Genomic DNA, 18,097 nt, shown 5'->3' on the forward strand with positions numbered 1-18,097 from the left:
AACAAGTATGTGTGGTGATGGGTGTTAACATATTGTGGTAATCATTTCCCAATATATACGTATGTCAAATCATTATACTGTACACGTTAAAACTAATATGTTTTGATTACACACATTTCAATTAAAAATTTTTTTGTGTTCTTGTCCAGGTGAGGACGATGGTTTCTTTTCCTTGGCTCCACAAGTGTTCCTTGTGTTTGTGTATGCACTTCAAAGTTTTCTGGGTCTCAAACCCATTTATACTTTCAAATTTGGAACACACTTAAAAAAAAAAAATCAGAAATGATCTCTCTAAAAGAACAAAGTGAAATGAAATGAAGTTCTACTTGTGTTAAAGTTTTCTTCCAAATGGGCTTTCCTTGCGGAGGAGGAAGAGTCTACGTAAAAAGGTTTTGCAGAATGTGAGCGGTCAGGCTGGTAGAGAACGCTCATCCCAGAAAGGAGACGTTTTCCGTTTCTTTTAGTTCGTTTGGGCGGCATCGTGGAGAGTCGAGAGGCGTTTGTGAGCCGCTAAAGAGAAAAGCCTGGGAACAACGGAGGCGCTGTGGGCCCGGGTCGCTGGGCGGGAGTCCCCTTCTGGCCAATCTTCCCGTTGTCTGCAGGCGCCGTGCCCCGCGGCCTCCGCCATCGCCCGCCCGCGTGGCCCTCCCGGGAACCTACCTGGGCCGGGCCCGCGCACCGCCCCCCCGCGCTGTCGCCATGGCACCTCTCCGCCCCGCCCCCCGCGCTCGGCCGGCCCGCCCGCGGCCCCGCTCGCCCCTCCCCCCGCCCCGCGCGGCTGCCGGGGAGAGGGTGGGGCGGAGGCGGGAGGAGACACAGGAGAGAGGAAATCGGCGGCGCGACGCCCGCGGCCCATTGGCTGCCTCGTCCTGGGGCCAGAAGCCCCGCCTGTCTGACGGGGTCACGTGATCCCTTTCAAAGATGGCCGCCCTGTTGTTTTGATGAATAATACTTGGTAGGGCGAGGGGGTAAGAGTAGGGGTGGAGGGGTAGGAGGATTTACTCTTCCAGCCAGAGCATCGCGAGTCCGGTCCTCCCCCTCCCCCTTGCCCAGGCTCCGGCGTGGAGGCGGGGCGTGGCCGGCCTGCTTTGGGAGGGGAGGAGCTTCCCTCCTCAGTGCTGGGCTCTGCCTGGGCGGCTCTGGGGTCGCCTTGCCTCGGGGCACCCACTCTGCAGTTGAACACTTCCCGCCAGGGGGAAAGGGCTGGAAGGAGAGCACGATCTGCTGGAGGAAGCGCAGCTGCCGCGCCACCACGAAGACACAGTAGGCTCCGGGCACGAGGAGAGCTGGAGACCGAGCTCCCTAGTCTGGGTAACCTGGGAAGCAGAGGGTAAAAAGTGGCGCCTTACGATAACCCTGTAGCAGCAGCAGTGGCGGTCAAAGGAGGCTGCTCGTGGCGTAAGCAGCTGTAGGAGTCTCTGGGGCAATTGGAGTGACCGACGCCAAGGCATTTCACTGCCCCTCGTGTTCTTATTTTTTAACCTCTGACTATGCAGTTCTGAAACCTCCCCCATTCGGGGGACCAGACAGCCCGATAGACACCTTCCACTCTCCTCCCGCCCTGGTCTCAAAGAACAGAAGATCTCTCCTTAACGCCTTTCACCATTAAGAGGAAAGCGATGGAGGAGCTGAGCGCTGACGAGGTGAGGAGGTTGGGGGACACCTTGGGAGATTAGTTGGCAACTCTTTGGCGCTTTGGATAGGGTTGATATTGCGCCAGTGGTGCCTGGCCTTTGGGCAGGAATGGAGATGACATTTTCTAAGAATTAAATGAGTCCCTGAGAGGGTCTCCGGTTGTATTCTCTTGTATTCCTTTGCCTTCTTTTTCCATCCTGAACTCCATTTGTCTCTTTTCGAGTCTTCTTTTAGGGTCTAAAGAAGAGGAGAGCATACTGAGGCTTTCATTCTTTTCTTCAGGGTATTTAAGCAAGAAGGGCTAGATTTACATCAAGTCTGTGTGTGTGTGTGTGTGTGTGTCTACGCGCGCGCTCGCGCTCGTGCTCGCGCATGTGCGTGTGCGCGCGCGCGCCTTACTGCAGAGATCTGAAGAATAATTTTGGGAGGAATCAGAATGTATAGGTGTATGTTTTTAAAGGATTTGAAATCCCAAGTATGTGTGGCATTTCATTGTATAAGTTAATTAAACATTACATATGTGTTTGGGGGTGGTCTACAGACAGATTCTTTGATATTTAACAAAATATGTATCTTCTCCATAGCTTCGTGAATTACAGTTAAATTCTAGCAACTTAACAGACCACTAATGGCTTCTGGCATACTTCTCTTTCATTATGCCTTTTTTCTAGTTTTTGGCCCTTTCAAACTTGTGTTTTGCTGTAACAGACACTGAACAGGAAGCAAATGACTTTGAAAATTCCCCCTATCATTTCTGAAAGGAGTCTTACAGATCCCCTTCTTGATGTTTTCAAGATTATTTAATAATAGTAATAAAAAGTGGCATGTAGGGTACAAGGATTTTCCTGTGACTCTGTTGACTTTGCCCTTCTTTTTTTTTTTACAAATTGGGAGCTTCCCTTTCAGGACCCCTGCTGGCCTCACTCTCTTCCACCTACCATTTCTTCCACAGTTCATGTAAAACTTCCCTACAGTATTATGAAAGTAGTCATCCATCAGGTTGGTTGTACTGTAAAACTTCCATGCTTCAGTTTTAGCTGCAGAGTAGTCAATATATTTACCTAGGGACTAAAATTCTCCAGAGAAGAGGCAGGCAGGTGGTGGGTTAAGGGTCACATAGGAAAGGAAGCAAATAATTTTGTTGGTTTTGATACCTGGCTTTTTGGAAAGTCAGGATTGCCCATTCTTTGTTACTGACTTTGTTTTCTAAATACATCAGTAGTGTAATCTTAAATTAGAAGAATATTGAACAATTTCTTTCATTCAGGTAGGAACTATCAAGAGATCCTTGTAGAGGCACTTTGTTTTGTGTAGTTTTTTTAAAGTGCACCCCCTTTTTTCTTTAACATTAATGCTAGTGGATCAATTTCTCTTAAGGCAAAGAGTTTTTTAGTAAGTCTTTTACCTCCAGAAATTACTTTTTTTCTTGACATTCTCTAAATTGTTCCTGGTTTAGAAGTTTTTACATACTTGAGTTTTCACTAAGAAAACCATTAAAGCATACAGACCAGTTAAGGAACTGTATAATCCGAACTGTAGCTCTTCACTTTATCCAGTCCTTGAGGAAGGTACTAACTTTTTTTTTTTTTTTTTTTTTACCATATATGGAACAAGTGTAATCATTGTGGAGGAGATAGACATTTTTCAAGGTCAACAAAATATTAAAATAAATGTGAAAAATTAAATTCACTAATATAAGATCAATATAAGATTATGTTCAACAAATTAGTTGGCCTGAACACAAAGGGACAGTTCAATAACTGGTAATTTTACTCTCAGCATAATCTAAAACAAATATTTTATGGGGAAAAAGCTTAAGTTTTTTTTAATCCATTTCCTTTAATTCTGGGATTAGGTGAACAGTTCTCAACAGAGACATTTCCAAAAGTTTTGCCTTATTGTTACTCTGTTGGTGGAAACTTGTGTCACAGATAACGGTAGTTGACATTTATTTGGTTAGAAAATAATACATTTATATTTATAACTCAAACATGCATCTCAGGGTGTAAACAGTCAAGACATTGATCTTTCAATCTAAATTAGGAAATTAGGTAAGACAGAGTTTCATATTTTAGCAAAATGAAAATATATGAGAGTGCAGTCCATGAAAAATAGAGGCTGCTATAACCAGGGTAGTAGCTTTAGAAGATTTTACATTATGGGTACTTTTTGGTCCCTCTTATAGATCACCCTGAATTCTTGTACTTTTCTTCTCTTGTGCTTTCTAAGTAGAGTATTTCTTTAACTTCATTGCTGTTTATATAGCACATTACAATGAGTCCTTTGCGGTATAGAGGAGATCCATGACTAAGTTTATTCTCTTCAGGAACCTGCATTTCAAGGCGTCATTATTTACATTACATTCATTCTGTACCCTGCTCATGTGTTGTTTTTTTTATACCAAAATGATGCTCTGAGTAGGGCAGGTATTTTAAACTGGTTTTCAACTGTGGTGATGATGTGTTTTCATTGAAATGATTTTCTTTTTTTTTTTGCAAAATCTGTATGACCTAGTTCATCTTTAAGAGGGCTGGCTGGGATTCAGGGTGTGGTCAAGGTTTTAGAAATTGTCTTTCCCAAATGCAGAATATGTGAGTTGTCTTCCTTCTCAAATGCAGAATATATGACCTTGGACATTTTAGCAGTGTTTTTTCAGTGGAAAGGGACCGACATTTATTAACAGTCTTAGAACCCTGCTCTGTGCCAGGCATTTTACAACCATTGTCTCATTTGATAAAACAGCGCAGTCCAGCAGTTCCTTAAATTTTCCTTGTTTTATAGGTGAAGCAACTGAGAATTAGGTTAAGTCCATAGTGCCCTGGCTTAGAAGTGGCAGAATTGGAATTCAAACCCAGGGTTCCTGATCTAAAAGCTCTTTTTACCGTATTTTACTGCCCAACAACTGGCAATAAATTCACCACAGCTTCTATATAAATATCCTACTAACATGCTTGATCTGCATAGTTTTTCTGTAAAAGTGTTGTTTTTTATGAATTCATTCATGATGTGATCAAGTTTATAGTCTTTTTGGTGCTGACTCTCATCACACCCCTCCAAAATCATTCACTCAGCAAACATTTTTTAAAAAGATGCTGGTACTTTGTGACCACCTAGAGGGGTGGGATAGGGAGGGTGGGAGGGAGACGCAAGAGGGAGGAGATATGGGGATATATGTATATGTATAGCTGATTCACTTTGTTATACAGCAGAAACTAACACACCATTGTAAAGCAATTAAACTCCAATAAAGATGTTAAAAAAAAAAAAAAAGATGCTGTGCATCTCCAGCAATGTGTTAGGTAGGTTAGGAGAAACACAGTCTTTTTCTTAAAGAAATTATTTAACTGGGGTTAGGGGATGTGTAGAGATAGAGATAGCTAGGAGTCCAGCAATTACAATACAGGGTGCTAAGAGCTGTTGTGGACCTACACACAAGACAGTAAGAAAAACAAGCAGGGAGCCTCGGTGGCTTAGCGTCTTAGGGAAAACTTTCAAGAAAAAACGATGCTTATGCTGAGCAGTAGTTGTCAGGCGAAGGGCTCTTGAAACCGGCTGTGAAACTGGGGAGCCCAGGAAACCACAAGAAGTAGTGGGACTGGAGACAGGATTTGTCTGGGGGAGTGGCCGCAGGCAGACAGGCACCAGGTCTCAGACGGTTTTCAGAAATGCTTAGGAGTTTGAACTTTCTCAGTAAGACTATCAGAAGCCTTTGAGGGATTTTAAGGGATTAGAAAGATAACTGGCAAGGGTGTCGAAGGTGGATAGGAAGAAGGTGGCTGCTGTTGCTATGGGGAACAAGGCAGTGGAGTCTGAAGCCAGGCCTTGGCAATGGGAACGGAGGAGAGCAGACATCAGAAATATTGAGGATCTAAGTTAACCCACTTCTGATGATAAGTTTGATGTGAAGGATGTGGAGGTAGGGGAGGAAAGAAAAAGACGACTCCTTGGTTTCTAGTTTGGGAGGAGGATGGATTGGAGGAGAGAGAAGGAATTCCAGACAAGGAGCAGATTTTGGGGAAAGCAGATTAGTTCCTTTGGACCACTGAAAGATGAGCTGACATAGAGATGCCAGCCCTGGCCTTTCTGCTCTTAACATCTCCATCTCTGACCTTTTCTTTCTTTGTAACAGGCCTCAGGACCTAAGCTCACTTTTTTCAAGTAGATCATTGCTAACACTCACTTGATACCCAGGATTCTCCTTCCTCAAGCCTGGAAGGAGAGTGGGATGTTGCCTCCCAGGTCCCTTCTCTACTCATTTTTGTTCATTTTAGCCAAGAAACAGAGAATGATAATGATAATAGCTGATATTTATGAAGCTCTTAATATGTGCTAAGCACTTAACTTGCTCAGCAAGGTTGGTATTAATAGCCCCGTTTTACAGATTAAAAAGTTGAGGCTGGGGCTTCCCTGGTGGCGCAGTGGTTGAGAATCTGCCTGCCAATGCAGGGGACATGGGTTCGAGCCCTGGTCTGGGAAGATCCCACATGCTGCGGAGCAACTAGGCCCGTGAGCCACAACTACTGAGCCTGCGCATCTGGAGCCTGTGCTCTGCAACAAGAGAGGCCGCGACAGTGAGAGGCCCGTGCACCGCGATGAAGAGTGGCCCCCGCTTGCCACAACTAGAGAAAGCCCTCGCACAGAAACGAAGACCCAACGCAGCCAAAAAATAATAATAAATAAATAAATAAATAAATAAATAAAATTTAAAAAAAAAAAAAGTTGAGGCTGATAGAAATTAACTTGCCAAAAGGTGCACAACGAGGAAGTGGTAGAACCTGGATTCTAATCCACAGTCTGATCCCAGAGTTCTTAATCCCTTTGCTAAACTACCTCCAAAATAGGAATAATGTGAGCCAGATGTAATGGTTACGGCATTTTTATTGTCCCTTTTGAGGTGGGAAGCGGAAGCCCTCGTTATTGCTAAGAGTGGAGCTCATCAAATAGCCCTCTACTCTTTTAGGGGAAAAAGAAAGACTTTTGACAAGGGGTCCTTGGGCCTTCAGGCCTGTGCTTGGCACAGAATGCATTTTCTCAGAAGGTACTTGTGGCGTGTCCAGGTGGAGAGAGCTTCCTGTAGCAGCTCATTCAGTGGTAGTTGCTGTTTACTTGCTGCATGTCAGACACCGCACGAGCCTTGCTTGCATGGAGCTCCATTCTAGTGGGAGGAGACGTGATAAACAAATACATACACATAAGATGTCATTTGGTGACAGTACCACGGAGAAAAATAAAATAGGCTATAAAGGGATGGAGAGCAATGCGAGGAGTGTGTGCAGTTTTAGGAGGACTTCTGGAAGGAAGTTTAAAGGATGACAGGGAGCCATCTGGGGGGAAGAGTGTTTTCAGTAACAGGGAACACCAGGAACCAGGGGCGTATCCCCCATCTGCGCTAGGAGCAGCAAGGAGGCCCAGTGTGTTTGGAGCCGGCTAAGCAAGGGTACAGTGGCCGGAGATGAAGTCTTTCATTCACTCAGCAAACATTTACTGAGTTCTTGTAACTGGGTTTCAGTCAATTCTGAGGTGCCCCACCCTTTTTTTTTATACTTCACATTTTCACATCTTTGAAATTGGGATGCTTCTTGGTGTAATCACGGTTGGCCACGTGGCAGTTGTGAAAGTTGTCATTTCCTGTTTATGTGTAAACCTGGTTATACCTGTTCATGTTGTTGCACCTTCAATTAAATGCTGTGCATGATAAATATAGTTGCGATTTTAAATGCCTCCCCCCAAATTACACTTTGCTTAGCAGTGAAAGCATATGTTACTTTGTATGCAGAGAGAAATGGAAACAGCAGTGGGGTCTCAATTTGATATTAGTAAAGAAAACAAAGAAAATGTTGGTGAAAGAATGACCACAATTTCATATTTTATTGCAAAGCAGCAACCAAGTGCATTAGGGAGCCGTAGAAAGGCAGAAATCCACAAGTCTCTGAAGCTGTGTCACATTTTGAAATTGAACATACAGTTAGAAGGACTGCCTTTTACACCCAGGCAATGCAGTGGAAGGTCAGAGACACTCCACCTTCTCAGAAAGAAATTTCAAAGCAATGAGAGGCTGGCGTAACTGATTACTACTCTGGCCTGGTCTGTTGTTAAGGTATTTTGTTGTGGTTTAATGGACAGTAGTTTTTTTTCTTGATGGTGCAAAAAACAACGGTGCAGTTTACAGTCAGTGACATTTTGTATTTGATGACATACGGTATATGCCCAGCTTTGTTTTAGATCATGAGGATATATGAATGAACAATACAGGCAGAAATCCTTGCCTTCATGGGGCTTACATTCTGATTTATGTGGTTTTTTTAAAAATTTATTAATTAATTAGTTTTTTTGGCTGTGCCGGGTCTTAGTTGTGGCATGTGGGATCTACTTCCCTGACCAGGCATCGAACCCGGGCCCCCTGCATTCGGAGCGTGGAGTCTTAACCACTGGACCACCAGGGAAGTCCCTGATTTATGTTTTAAAAGAATCACTGTGGCTGCTGTGAAGAGAATAGATAAAGGGGGAAAGAGTGAAAATGGAGAGAAAGGTTAGGAGGCCAGTGCAGGAGTCCCAGGACCAGGGTTTGTGGTGGCGAAGGTGAGAAAAGGTCAGATAGAGGATGGTCAGATATTTTGTGGGTAGAGCCAGTAGGATTGGGTGATGGGATGGATGTGGAGTCAAGAATGGCCATCTGAGCTGGGATGTCATCGAGTAGACCGTTGTAACAGTTGAAATAGCGTGACACGAAATAGCTGCTTAAACCAGATAGATGTTTATTTCTCTCTAAATAGAAGTCTGGGTAGGAGGCTGGGGCTGCTGTGGCAGCTCTGTGCTCATTAGGGGCCCAGGCGCCTTCTGTCCTGTTGTACCAACTCTCCTAACATATGGCATCCATCTTTTGGTCCACGTCTGTTTGCACTGTAGCCAGAGGAACAAGAGGAGAGGGGAAGGAGGAGTCACGCTCCTCTTTAATGGCACAGCTTGGAAGTTGCACAGATCACTCACTTCTGCTCACCTCCCATTGGCCAGAACCTAAGTCACGTGGCCACGGCTCCTTGCTGGGAAGCTGAGGACTGCAGTTCTTACTGGGTAGCCGTATGCTCAGCTAAAAGTTTTCTCACGTTAGAAGGGGAGTACAGTCAAGGCCATTCTGTTCAAACCCTTCTTCCGAAACCTAAAACACACGCTCTGCTTTCCTAAAGAGGCAACATTCAGTTGAGTCCAGAATCTCTGGGTGATATACCATCCATGAACCTTTAGATTAAAATGCAAGTTATCAGCTGCTTTCCCCTCCCCACGCCCCCGCTCCACCATGTGCTCTGGTGGAGTAGGATAGGATCATGGAAATAACTACCATTTCGAAAAGGGAAGAATGGGGAGTACAGATCCCGCATTGGTCCACAGCCATTGTCAGCTCCTGCCAGGCTGTGGTAGGGGGTCTCCCTGCCTTGGCAGTGGTGGGAGTTCCTGACACAGTCCTTTGGGGCCAGGTCACTGGAGAATATCCCCTTCCTGGGGCCGAACAGTGTCTTCAGCTTGTTTCTTTCAGGAGACTGAAGGAGTTGGCTTTTTCAACCCTACTTGATCCCCAAATTACCAGACTCTGAGCAAACTTAGACTACACTGTGGACGTGCCTTAGGCAGACCTGTTTTCCCTTTTATCTCTGCAGGCAAATTGGCAAACTGCAGCTTGAGTCTGTCTCATTCTTGCGGAACTTCTTGCTTAAAGTGGCAAGAAGCCAATAGGCACCCAAATTCCGAATTGTTCAACCAGTTCCCCTAGAATTAATTGTAGGCCGTGTAGGCATGCAGGCTATTTTCTGAGGTGTCACAGGTTTTACCAAACGTTTTATTGTGGCGTAACAAGGGTTACCAGCCTTCCATCCTGCAATATCTGTGCCCGTACTGAGCCCTAAGCCACTGCCACGTATTTATATTCTGTTTAGGTTGATTACTTCCAGGTTCCAAATTCTATATATTAGTTAAGATATTGGTTTGATTGCTGCAGCAGAGAGATCCAAAATAAAAATGGTTTAAATACGATAGAAGCTTATTTTTCTTTTAAGTAAAAATCTGGGTAGGTGGTTGAGAGCCGGTTTAATAACTCCATGATGACTAGGGAGCCAGTTCTGTTTAGTGCTCTGTTACCCTCTGTATGAGGCATCTACCTTGTAGTCCAAGATGGCTGCTCCAGTGCCTACACGCACATCTGCATTCCAGTCCTCAGGGACCAAAGGGGAGGACATGTTCCTGTCCGTCAAGGGCATGATCAGAGGTGTCACACATCATTGCTTACATCTCCTTGGTCAGAACTTAGTCATGTGGCCATAACCAAATGCAAGGCTGGCTGAATGTATAGGAGGAGGAGACAACTAGCTGCCTCTACCACAGTGATGCCAAGAGTTTTAGCCTACACAGCTTGAAAAATGGAGTTGTCCTGTACTGAGGTGGGGAACACTGAAAGAGGAGATTAGAGGGAGAAATTAAGCTATCTGTTTTGATCATATTCTTGTTATATTGCTTATTATTTGTCCACTTGGAGATGTTAAGTAGGTTGTTGGATATATGTTGGGCTTGCAGTTCAGGAAGAAGGCTGGGGTTGGGGATACCAATCGGGACGTTGTCAGTATATTTAAAATCACGAGAATGGACAGATGACCTAGGGAGTGAGCCTAGAGAGAAGAGTGGAGGTCAGAGGACTGAGCCTTGAGCCTCTCCAGCATTTAGAGACAGGGAGGTAAAGAAGACCCAGAGGGCTTCCCTGGTGGCGCAGTGGTTAAGAATCCGCCTGCCAATGCAGGGGACACGGGTTCGAGCCCTGGTCCGGGAAGATCCCACATGCCGCGGAGCAACTAAGCCCGTACGCCACAGCTACTAAGCCTGCGCTCTAGAGCCCGCGAGCCACAACTGCTGAGCCTGTGTGCCACAACTACTGAAGCCCATGTGCCTAGAGCCTGTGCTCCACAATAAGAGAAGCCACCCCAATGAGAAGCCCCTGCTCGCCATAACTAGAGAAAGCCCGGGCGCAACAACAAAGACCCAACACAGCCAAAAATAAAATAAATAAAAATAAAATAAATTAATAATAAAAAAAAAAAAGAGGACCCAGAAAAGAACTGACAAGGGATAGCCACTGAGATAGAAGGAAAGACAAGAGAGCCTGGAGTTCTGGTGTCCAGGAGAAGAAAGTGTTTCATGACGGAGGGGCATGTTCAGCTCTGTTGAATGCCAGTAAAGTAAATTAAAGGAAGACCAAGACTCAACGATGGGATTTGGCAACGTGGAGGTCATTAGTGACCTTGACAAGACCAATTTCATTGCTGAATAGGTTCAAGACAGAATAAGATAGAACGGGATGGGAGAGTACATAGCTCAGGAGTGAGGTATCAACTCCAGGGGTATACTGGGGAGCCATCCGTAGACTGTGAAGCCATGGGTTTAAAAAGTGGGAAGAAGATACTTGGCGAACATATCTATCTATCTATCTGTCTATCTATCTATTTATTTATTTATTTATGTATGGCTGCGTTGGGTCTTTGTTGCTGCGTGCAGGCTTTCTCTAGTTGCGGCGAGCGGGGGCTACTCTTCGTTTCAGTGCGTGGGCTTCTCATTGCAGTGGCTTCTCTTGTCGCGGAGCACGGGCTCTAGGCGTGTGGGCTCAGTAGTTGTGGCTCACGGGCTCTAGAGCGCAGGCTCAGTAGTTGTGGCGCCCGGACTTAGTTGCTCCGTGGCATGTGGGATCTTCCCGGACCAGGGCTCGAACCTGTGTCCCCCACATTGGCAGGCGGATTCTTAACCACTGTGCCACCAGGGAAGTCCCAGAACATATCCTTTTAGATTTTATCTTTTACCATTTCCTATTATGATCACTAATTCCTTTATTCATTCAGTAAATATTTATTCAGTCTTTACTCTGTTCCTTTCTTTCCCGAGGTAGGAAGTAAAGGTGTGGAGGTAGATTTGTATATTATTCCTAGCAGGGTGTTTGGGGCCTGAAGAGTTCCAAGTGTAAATTTTGAACCATAATCTGGGCACACTGAATCATACTACAGTTAATCTTTAAAACATTTAAGAAAGAGTGGCAAATAGGTATACGATAAAATATTAATTTTGTTTGTGTAGTTTCAGCAAATATATGTGGGATGTTTACTCTCTGCTGGGTATTGAGGGGTACATGTGTGAGATACCATCTCAAATATGAGTAAGAGCTGGTCTTCACCTTCAGCGAGCTCGTACTGCAATGGGGAGACAGGAACACAGCCAAATCCAACTAGAGTTCAAGGGCTGAAATAGATATTTAAGTAAAGGAGTACAGTTGATGGAGCAGTGAATTCTGACTGGGAAAATCTGGGAAGGGCTCTGGGAAGATTTGAGTTAGTCTGTAAAGATGATTAGAATTCTTGACATTTAGAAAAATCTGTGGTGAGGATAAATGTTTCAATTATTTCTTACTCTGGGCAAACTCTGTTACATTCACTCTTTTGAAATTGATTGTAAAATCTTTAGAAGCACTGAAGAAAAATTGGAGATGGTGAAAAAATCTCTGATATTGGTGGGTGTTTGTGGCTCTGAAAGGTTTTGCCATGTGATTATCAAGCACAGCCAACTGTGTAACCCCAGACGCTGCTAAACCAGTAAGAATCAGCAGAAGCTGAAGGAGGAGTTGAGGAGAAATAGGAAGAACAGAAAACGTGTTTCATTAAAATCGCTCCTCCTATCCTGATATTAATCACACTGGTTGGAATTGTCTGTTCGTTTGGTGTATCTCCTACTGCAGCATAAGCCCTGATTATTCTTGTTTTCACTGTTTTTTATCTATCTCTTAGCACGGGGCTTGACACAGGGTGCCCCGCGGTAAATATTTGCTGAGTTCACGAAGTGACTACAAGGCGTCTTTCCGTGACTCCCAGTTCTTGTGCTGCAATAGTGTTTTGTTTTTGCTGTTGCTACATAAAATTACATCAGTTAGGTTAAGGTAGGCACTGGAAAGAAACCTTATTGTCAGAGCTGTAATTCAGAGTCAGATGTACCTGGGTTTTAGGTGGACCAACCAATCGGATGACCCAGGGCAGAGTACTTCCTGAGCCTCGGTTTCCTCACTTGTAAAATGAGGGTCTGCATACCTATCTGTGGCATTGTTCTTCATATTAATTGCAGTGGTACATAAAGTGCTGAGTGCAGTGCCCTGGCAGAGTATGTAGGGACATATTAGCTCTCGTATGTCCCTTCCTGGTACATATTAGCTCTCTTTTCCAGAGGAAGATTAAGTTTTACATGGTTAGAATTTTAGTTGGTGCTCATATAGCACCTAACGCGCCCTTTGCACATAACAAAGCTGAGAGCATAAAAGGAGGTCTCTCACTTGTTAAGGTAGCAAATAGGCTGAGGCTTGTGTGTTATCACTTGTCACACCTCCTCCTCCTTTTTCCTAAAATCTGGAGTGATCAGGTGGCCTGCATGTACTAAGGGGGTGAAGGAGGAGCGAGGAAGTTTGAAAGGAAGGGAACTGTGCAGACAGGAGACCTGAGGAGTCCCAGGAGAAACATGCTGCATATCAGGACCAAAAACCAAAACACGGGGTGATTCAGTCTGCTCAAGTCAGATGACGGACGTGTTTTGTCTTCTGAAGGGACTGTCCCCTCCTGCAGGGTTGGGGAAGGGGAATCTCTGAATGGGATGACACCGTGTGAACTGCTTACCAGCTGCCGTATCTTTAGCATCATTTGAAAACAGTAGTCAGGCTGGGCAAAGAGGTCTCTTTTGGGTCCTAGTATTGAGAATGTCTGGCCTTGACTTAATTAACTTTCTAATTAAACATTGTGAAATGTATTCAGTGCACATTGTTTCTTTGTTCCCTGTCAGTGTTTGGTATAGATTCTAGATGTGTAATAGTGTCATGGTAATTAGTTAAATTTTCTGCCTAGATGAGGTGGCCCTTTTCTTTTATGGGTCTTTTTGGGAGCTGAACTCCTTGGGTTTCCAAACAAATCATCATGCACATCTGTCATCCGCCAGGCACTCTTCTAGGGTCATATTAGGTCAGGGTCTTTGGTCAGACCTCTGTCGATACTTGTCACCAGGGCTGGCTTCGCGGACATGTGACCTGCAGTCAGAAGTGCCCCACACTTGGTCGAATGCTCTACTGTTGCTGTCTTGAAATTTTTAATACATTTGAGCAAGAGGCCCTGCATTTTTATTAGGCACCAGGCCCCACAGATTCTGTAGCTGGTCCTGCTTTGTCACTGACTTTCTCTGTACAGGTGGGTATATGTCTGGAGAGTGTTTGGTTAGAACCAAGGTTTTAGAAAATGGTATGAAAGCTCATCAAAGACTGATGTTCAGGTTTTAATGGAAAAAATATTGATATATGTCTGACTCTAATGCCCTGTCATTAATAGAATTTCTTGAAATTTTTAACAAGTTTCTACTTATACACAATATTGAATTTTTGGATAACTCATTTAACTTCATCAGATAGATTCACTTTTTTTTTTTAAATCAATATTTTTACATAGAGGCATTTACTTCCATATTATCTTTTTCATGTTGCATATCTTATTTTTCCAATTTCAATAAAACCTCTTTTGTATTTTATCAAATACATTGATCATATTGTTATAGTATAAACACTTGTTTTCATGAATTATGAATTGTTGCATTTAAAACTATAACTCGTGTTTTAAAATTAAAAATTTTTTAAATTAAAAAGTGTTATCCAACAGCTAGTTTTCTATATTATTAGTGCTTATCTGTAAATACTTCTTTGTGCTGGCCAATCAGGTATTATGATTGACCCAAAATAATCATATACAGATTTCTCATTTTCAAAAATAATAAAGTATATTTAATGTTAGAGATGGAAAAATTTTGTATATATGAATGTCCTGGTGGGAAAAACTTATTTCTGAGAGGGAAATGAAAATTGGTGGAAAATTAAAAAATATCTAGCAACCTTTATAATCTACTGAGTAGAACTTTTTATGTGTGATTTAATTTACCCATAAAATTATCCTGTTTAGGCTATCGAGGGATATGAATATTTAGAAAAAAGCAGGTAGTAAAGTTTTTTTTTTTTTGGCCACGCCGTGTGCATGCGGGATTTTAGTTCCCCAACCAGGGATCGAACCCGTGTCCCCTGCAGTGCAAGTGCGGAGTCTTAACCACTGGACCGCCAGGGAAGTCCCTTTTATTTTTTTTTAATTAATTAGTTAATTTAAAAAAATTTCTGAGGCATGATGAAGGAAAAATTTTAAATGCTAAAAAGCAATAGCAAAACCCTTTTACCTTACTGTATATAGATATGCCAGAGGAGTTTACACTTTGGTTTCAGCAATAATTATTTTGTGGGCCAGTTAAAAAATGTTAACATTCAATCTACACAGAGAAAGAAATGTATAGCCCCTTTGAGCTTTGAACATCAGTTATGTAGAGTAGATGTTTAGAGTGTCATTTACGACATTTTTGTTTTAGGATGCTACCGTATGACAGCATATATATGTTTATGTTTGGTGAACATTAATTAATTAATTAGCTTTCCACTTTTATGTTAGTTAACCTTTTAGTTATGATAAATACAGACCAGGCATCATTTCCGTGGAGTTTCATCACAGGAGTGCCCAATTTTTTTTTCCTTCAAGGCCAACTTGGGGCAGATGGGTTGGTCATCTGCAAGGGCTTTTGTGTGTTTGTTCTTTTTTACTTTGTATAAATGTCCTCACACTCAAATAGTTTGGTGGTTTCTTGTCTAGGGAAATGCGGATAAAGCAGTCTTTTGCCTTGAGGTGTTATGATTAGAATGGCTTGTGAGTGGGAGAATTTTAGTGAATGCCAAGTGGAAAATATGCTTGTGAAAGTGTCCCATTAGACACCTCTTAGTCTTTTTTTTTTTTAATAGAATTTTATTTTCAAGTTGTTTTTCTCGTTTATATTCAATTTCCACTCAGTCCTTTTTTTTAAAAAATTAATTATTTATTTATTTATTTATTTATTTATGGCTGAGTTGGGTCTTCGTTTCTGCGCAAGGGCTCTCTCTAGTTGTGGCGAGCGGGGGCCACTCTTCATCGCGGTGCGCGGGCCTCTCACTGTCGCGGCCTCTCTTGTTGCGGAGCACAGGCTCCAGACGCGCAGGCTCAGCAACTGTGGCTCACGGGCCTAGTCGCTCCGTGGCATGTGGGATCTTCCCAGACCAGGGCTCGAACCCGTGTCCCCTGCATTGGCAGGCAGATTCTCAACCACTGCGCCACCAGGGAAGCCCCTTTTTTTTTTTTAATGGTAAGTTTTTTTAAAGTAAATTTGTTTATTTATTTATTTATTTTTGGCTGCATTGGGTCTTCGTTGCTGTGTGTGGGCTTTCTCTAGTTGTGGCGAGCGGGGGCCACTCTTTGTTGCGGTGCGCGGGCTTCTCATTGTGGTGGCTTCTCTTGTTGCGGAGCGCGGGCTCTAGGCACGTGGGCTTCGGTAGTTGTGGCACGCAGGCTCAGTAGCTGTGGCTCTAGAGCGCAGGCTCAGTAGTTGTGGTGCAGGGGCTTAGTTGCTCCATGGCATGTGGGATCTTCCTGGACCAGGGCTCGAACCCGCATCCCCTGCGTTGGCAGGCGGATTCTCAACCGCTGCGCCACCAGGGAAGTCCCTCTTTGTCTTTCTTGATGTTAATGTGGACAGGTAACAAAGCACATTGACCCGTACTGGAACGAGATGGTTATATGAAAGTATTGCCATTTCTGTTTTTAAAAAGGGCTGAGTGGCATCTGGGATGATGCTTAACCTGTAGGAGGAACTTAAACATTAATGATCCATGTTAGGAAGGAAACCTTTATTCATATCAAGAATATGATGGTCAGGAAATGGCCAGAAGTCAGTGTTTTCTCCCTCTGAAAGAGCCCGCTTTCCCCAACCCTGCTATATAGATGTGCTAGAATATTGGCTTTGGAGTGTTCAGAGTTGGTGTGAATGTAGAACTTTGGTAGAGATTAGAGAAAACGCACGAACCCTGCCCCAGAAGAATTTACACTTTTGTTTCAGCAATAATTATTTTGTGAGTCAATTTAAAAAACTCTTTCCACATAGCTGGGCTTCAGGAAATTCTTTAAAATGTTTAATATTGCCTGTTTCACTCGATCATTCTTAAGTGACCAGGAACCATTCTGTGAGAGAGCGTCAGAAGTAGCTGCTATTTGGTCTATAGGCTCATCTCGTCTATCTAAGGGCCACCAGGGAAGCCCTGTAAGAATCATTTTTAAAAAATCAGATCTAGTTAAAATGATCCTACCCTCAGGATGTTTCTCTGCCGTATAATGTTAGGCTCTTGATTCTAGTGGTTTCTCCTAGTTTCACAGTCAGCTAATAGATCCGATGTTTTTCACAGATCTGATGTAGCTGTGCTGTTTATTCATACCGTTTGGGTGAAACAGAGCCCTGAGCCAAAGGAAAACAGCATCTGAGCCTAAAAGGGAGGTGGACAGAACAAAAGGATGGCAGAAACTTGGAGGCTGAAGCTACAAAAAAACAATGACTGTTTACTGTGTGTCAGGTGGGCGCTTGGTTTGTTCAGAAGATATCTACCGAGTGCTCTCTGCTGTAGGCATTGCTGTCATTGCTTGGGCTGTGGCGGTGAGCACGGTAGGCCAGGTCCCTGCTCTCCTTGTGCGGCGCTGCGGGGAGGTAGGCCATACGCCCATAAAGAGAGACCAGCCCAGGTAATGTGTTGCGTTACCTTTATCTCTGATGACTGTCTTGCAAGATGAGTGATATTTATATCATCACCTGCTTCCAAATGGGGAAACCAAGACCCAGAGAGGTAACACGGCTGGAAATGGGTACAGCTGGGATTTTGACCCAGAGCTGGCCCCAGGAGAGCTCGTCCCGTTGAAGGCTGTGAAGACGGGGCCTGGAGCAGCAATCGCTCACCCACTGCGCTCAGTCTCTTGTTTTACTTTCTCATTTTTTTCCCCCTTGTTTTACTTTCAAGCGGAATGCTTTTTAAAAAAAATTGCTCTAATATCAAATGTTGATGAAGAGTCTAGAATAAGTATTGTTATAAGCCATTAATTATTTTAATTTGAAGTAATACTATTAATTAATATTTTCAGTGTTACAGGGTGACTCAAGAAAGTACGTTGGATAATCAGGCAGGTTATGCCTTTGGTTCTTAGCCCTCGGCCTCTGGCGGAACGTGCTGAGGCACATATCTAACACATACCCAGGGTTCTCCATACTATTGATCAGATGCAGAAAATATTGACGTCAGTCATTTTTGTTGGACTTTATAAAACTCCATGTAATGAAAAACCATGTAATCACTGCCTGGCATTGGAGAATATTAAGGGTCAAACCTTTTTTCTCCCTGAGACAAAACAGTTTATAGTCTCTTTTCTAATGACAATAAAATCATTTCTTTGTCATGAGCCAGACTGTGGGGTTAGGCTAGTTACGTAGGTGTGAGTGTCCTATGGTAAAGCAGCCAGGGTAGTAGAGTTCAAAA

The 18,097-nt window shown here is 43.6% G+C and overlaps 2 protein-coding genes across 6 annotated transcripts in view; both read left to right on the forward strand.

The window, feature by feature from the left end:
- Positions 1-18,097, forward strand: part of KIF1B (kinesin family member 1B) — a 327,303-nt gene that overhangs the window by 43,001 nt on the left and 266,205 nt on the right. The gene's annotated exons all lie outside the window — the stretch shown is intronic.
- The window catches only part of UBE4B (ubiquitination factor E4B), a 112,375-nt gene continuing 95,189 nt past the window's right edge, over positions 912-18,097 (forward strand). For 3 of the 4 annotated variants that reach the window (XM_059912614.1, XM_059912622.1, XM_059912631.1), the window contains exon 1: positions 912-1,643. In XM_059912614.1, coding sequence (XP_059768597.1) covers positions 1,620-1,643 — 24 coding nt within the window. In that variant the 5' untranslated portion in view covers positions 912-1,619. The remainder of the gene's footprint in view (positions 1,644-18,097) is intronic. The other variant, XM_059912603.1, reaches the window with a different exon arrangement.

This window comes from Balaenoptera ricei, chromosome 1, assembly GCF_028023285.1.
Source record: "Balaenoptera ricei isolate mBalRic1 chromosome 1, mBalRic1.hap2, whole genome shotgun sequence".
Classification (NCBI taxonomy): domain Eukaryota; kingdom Metazoa; phylum Chordata; class Mammalia; order Artiodactyla; family Balaenopteridae; genus Balaenoptera; species Balaenoptera ricei.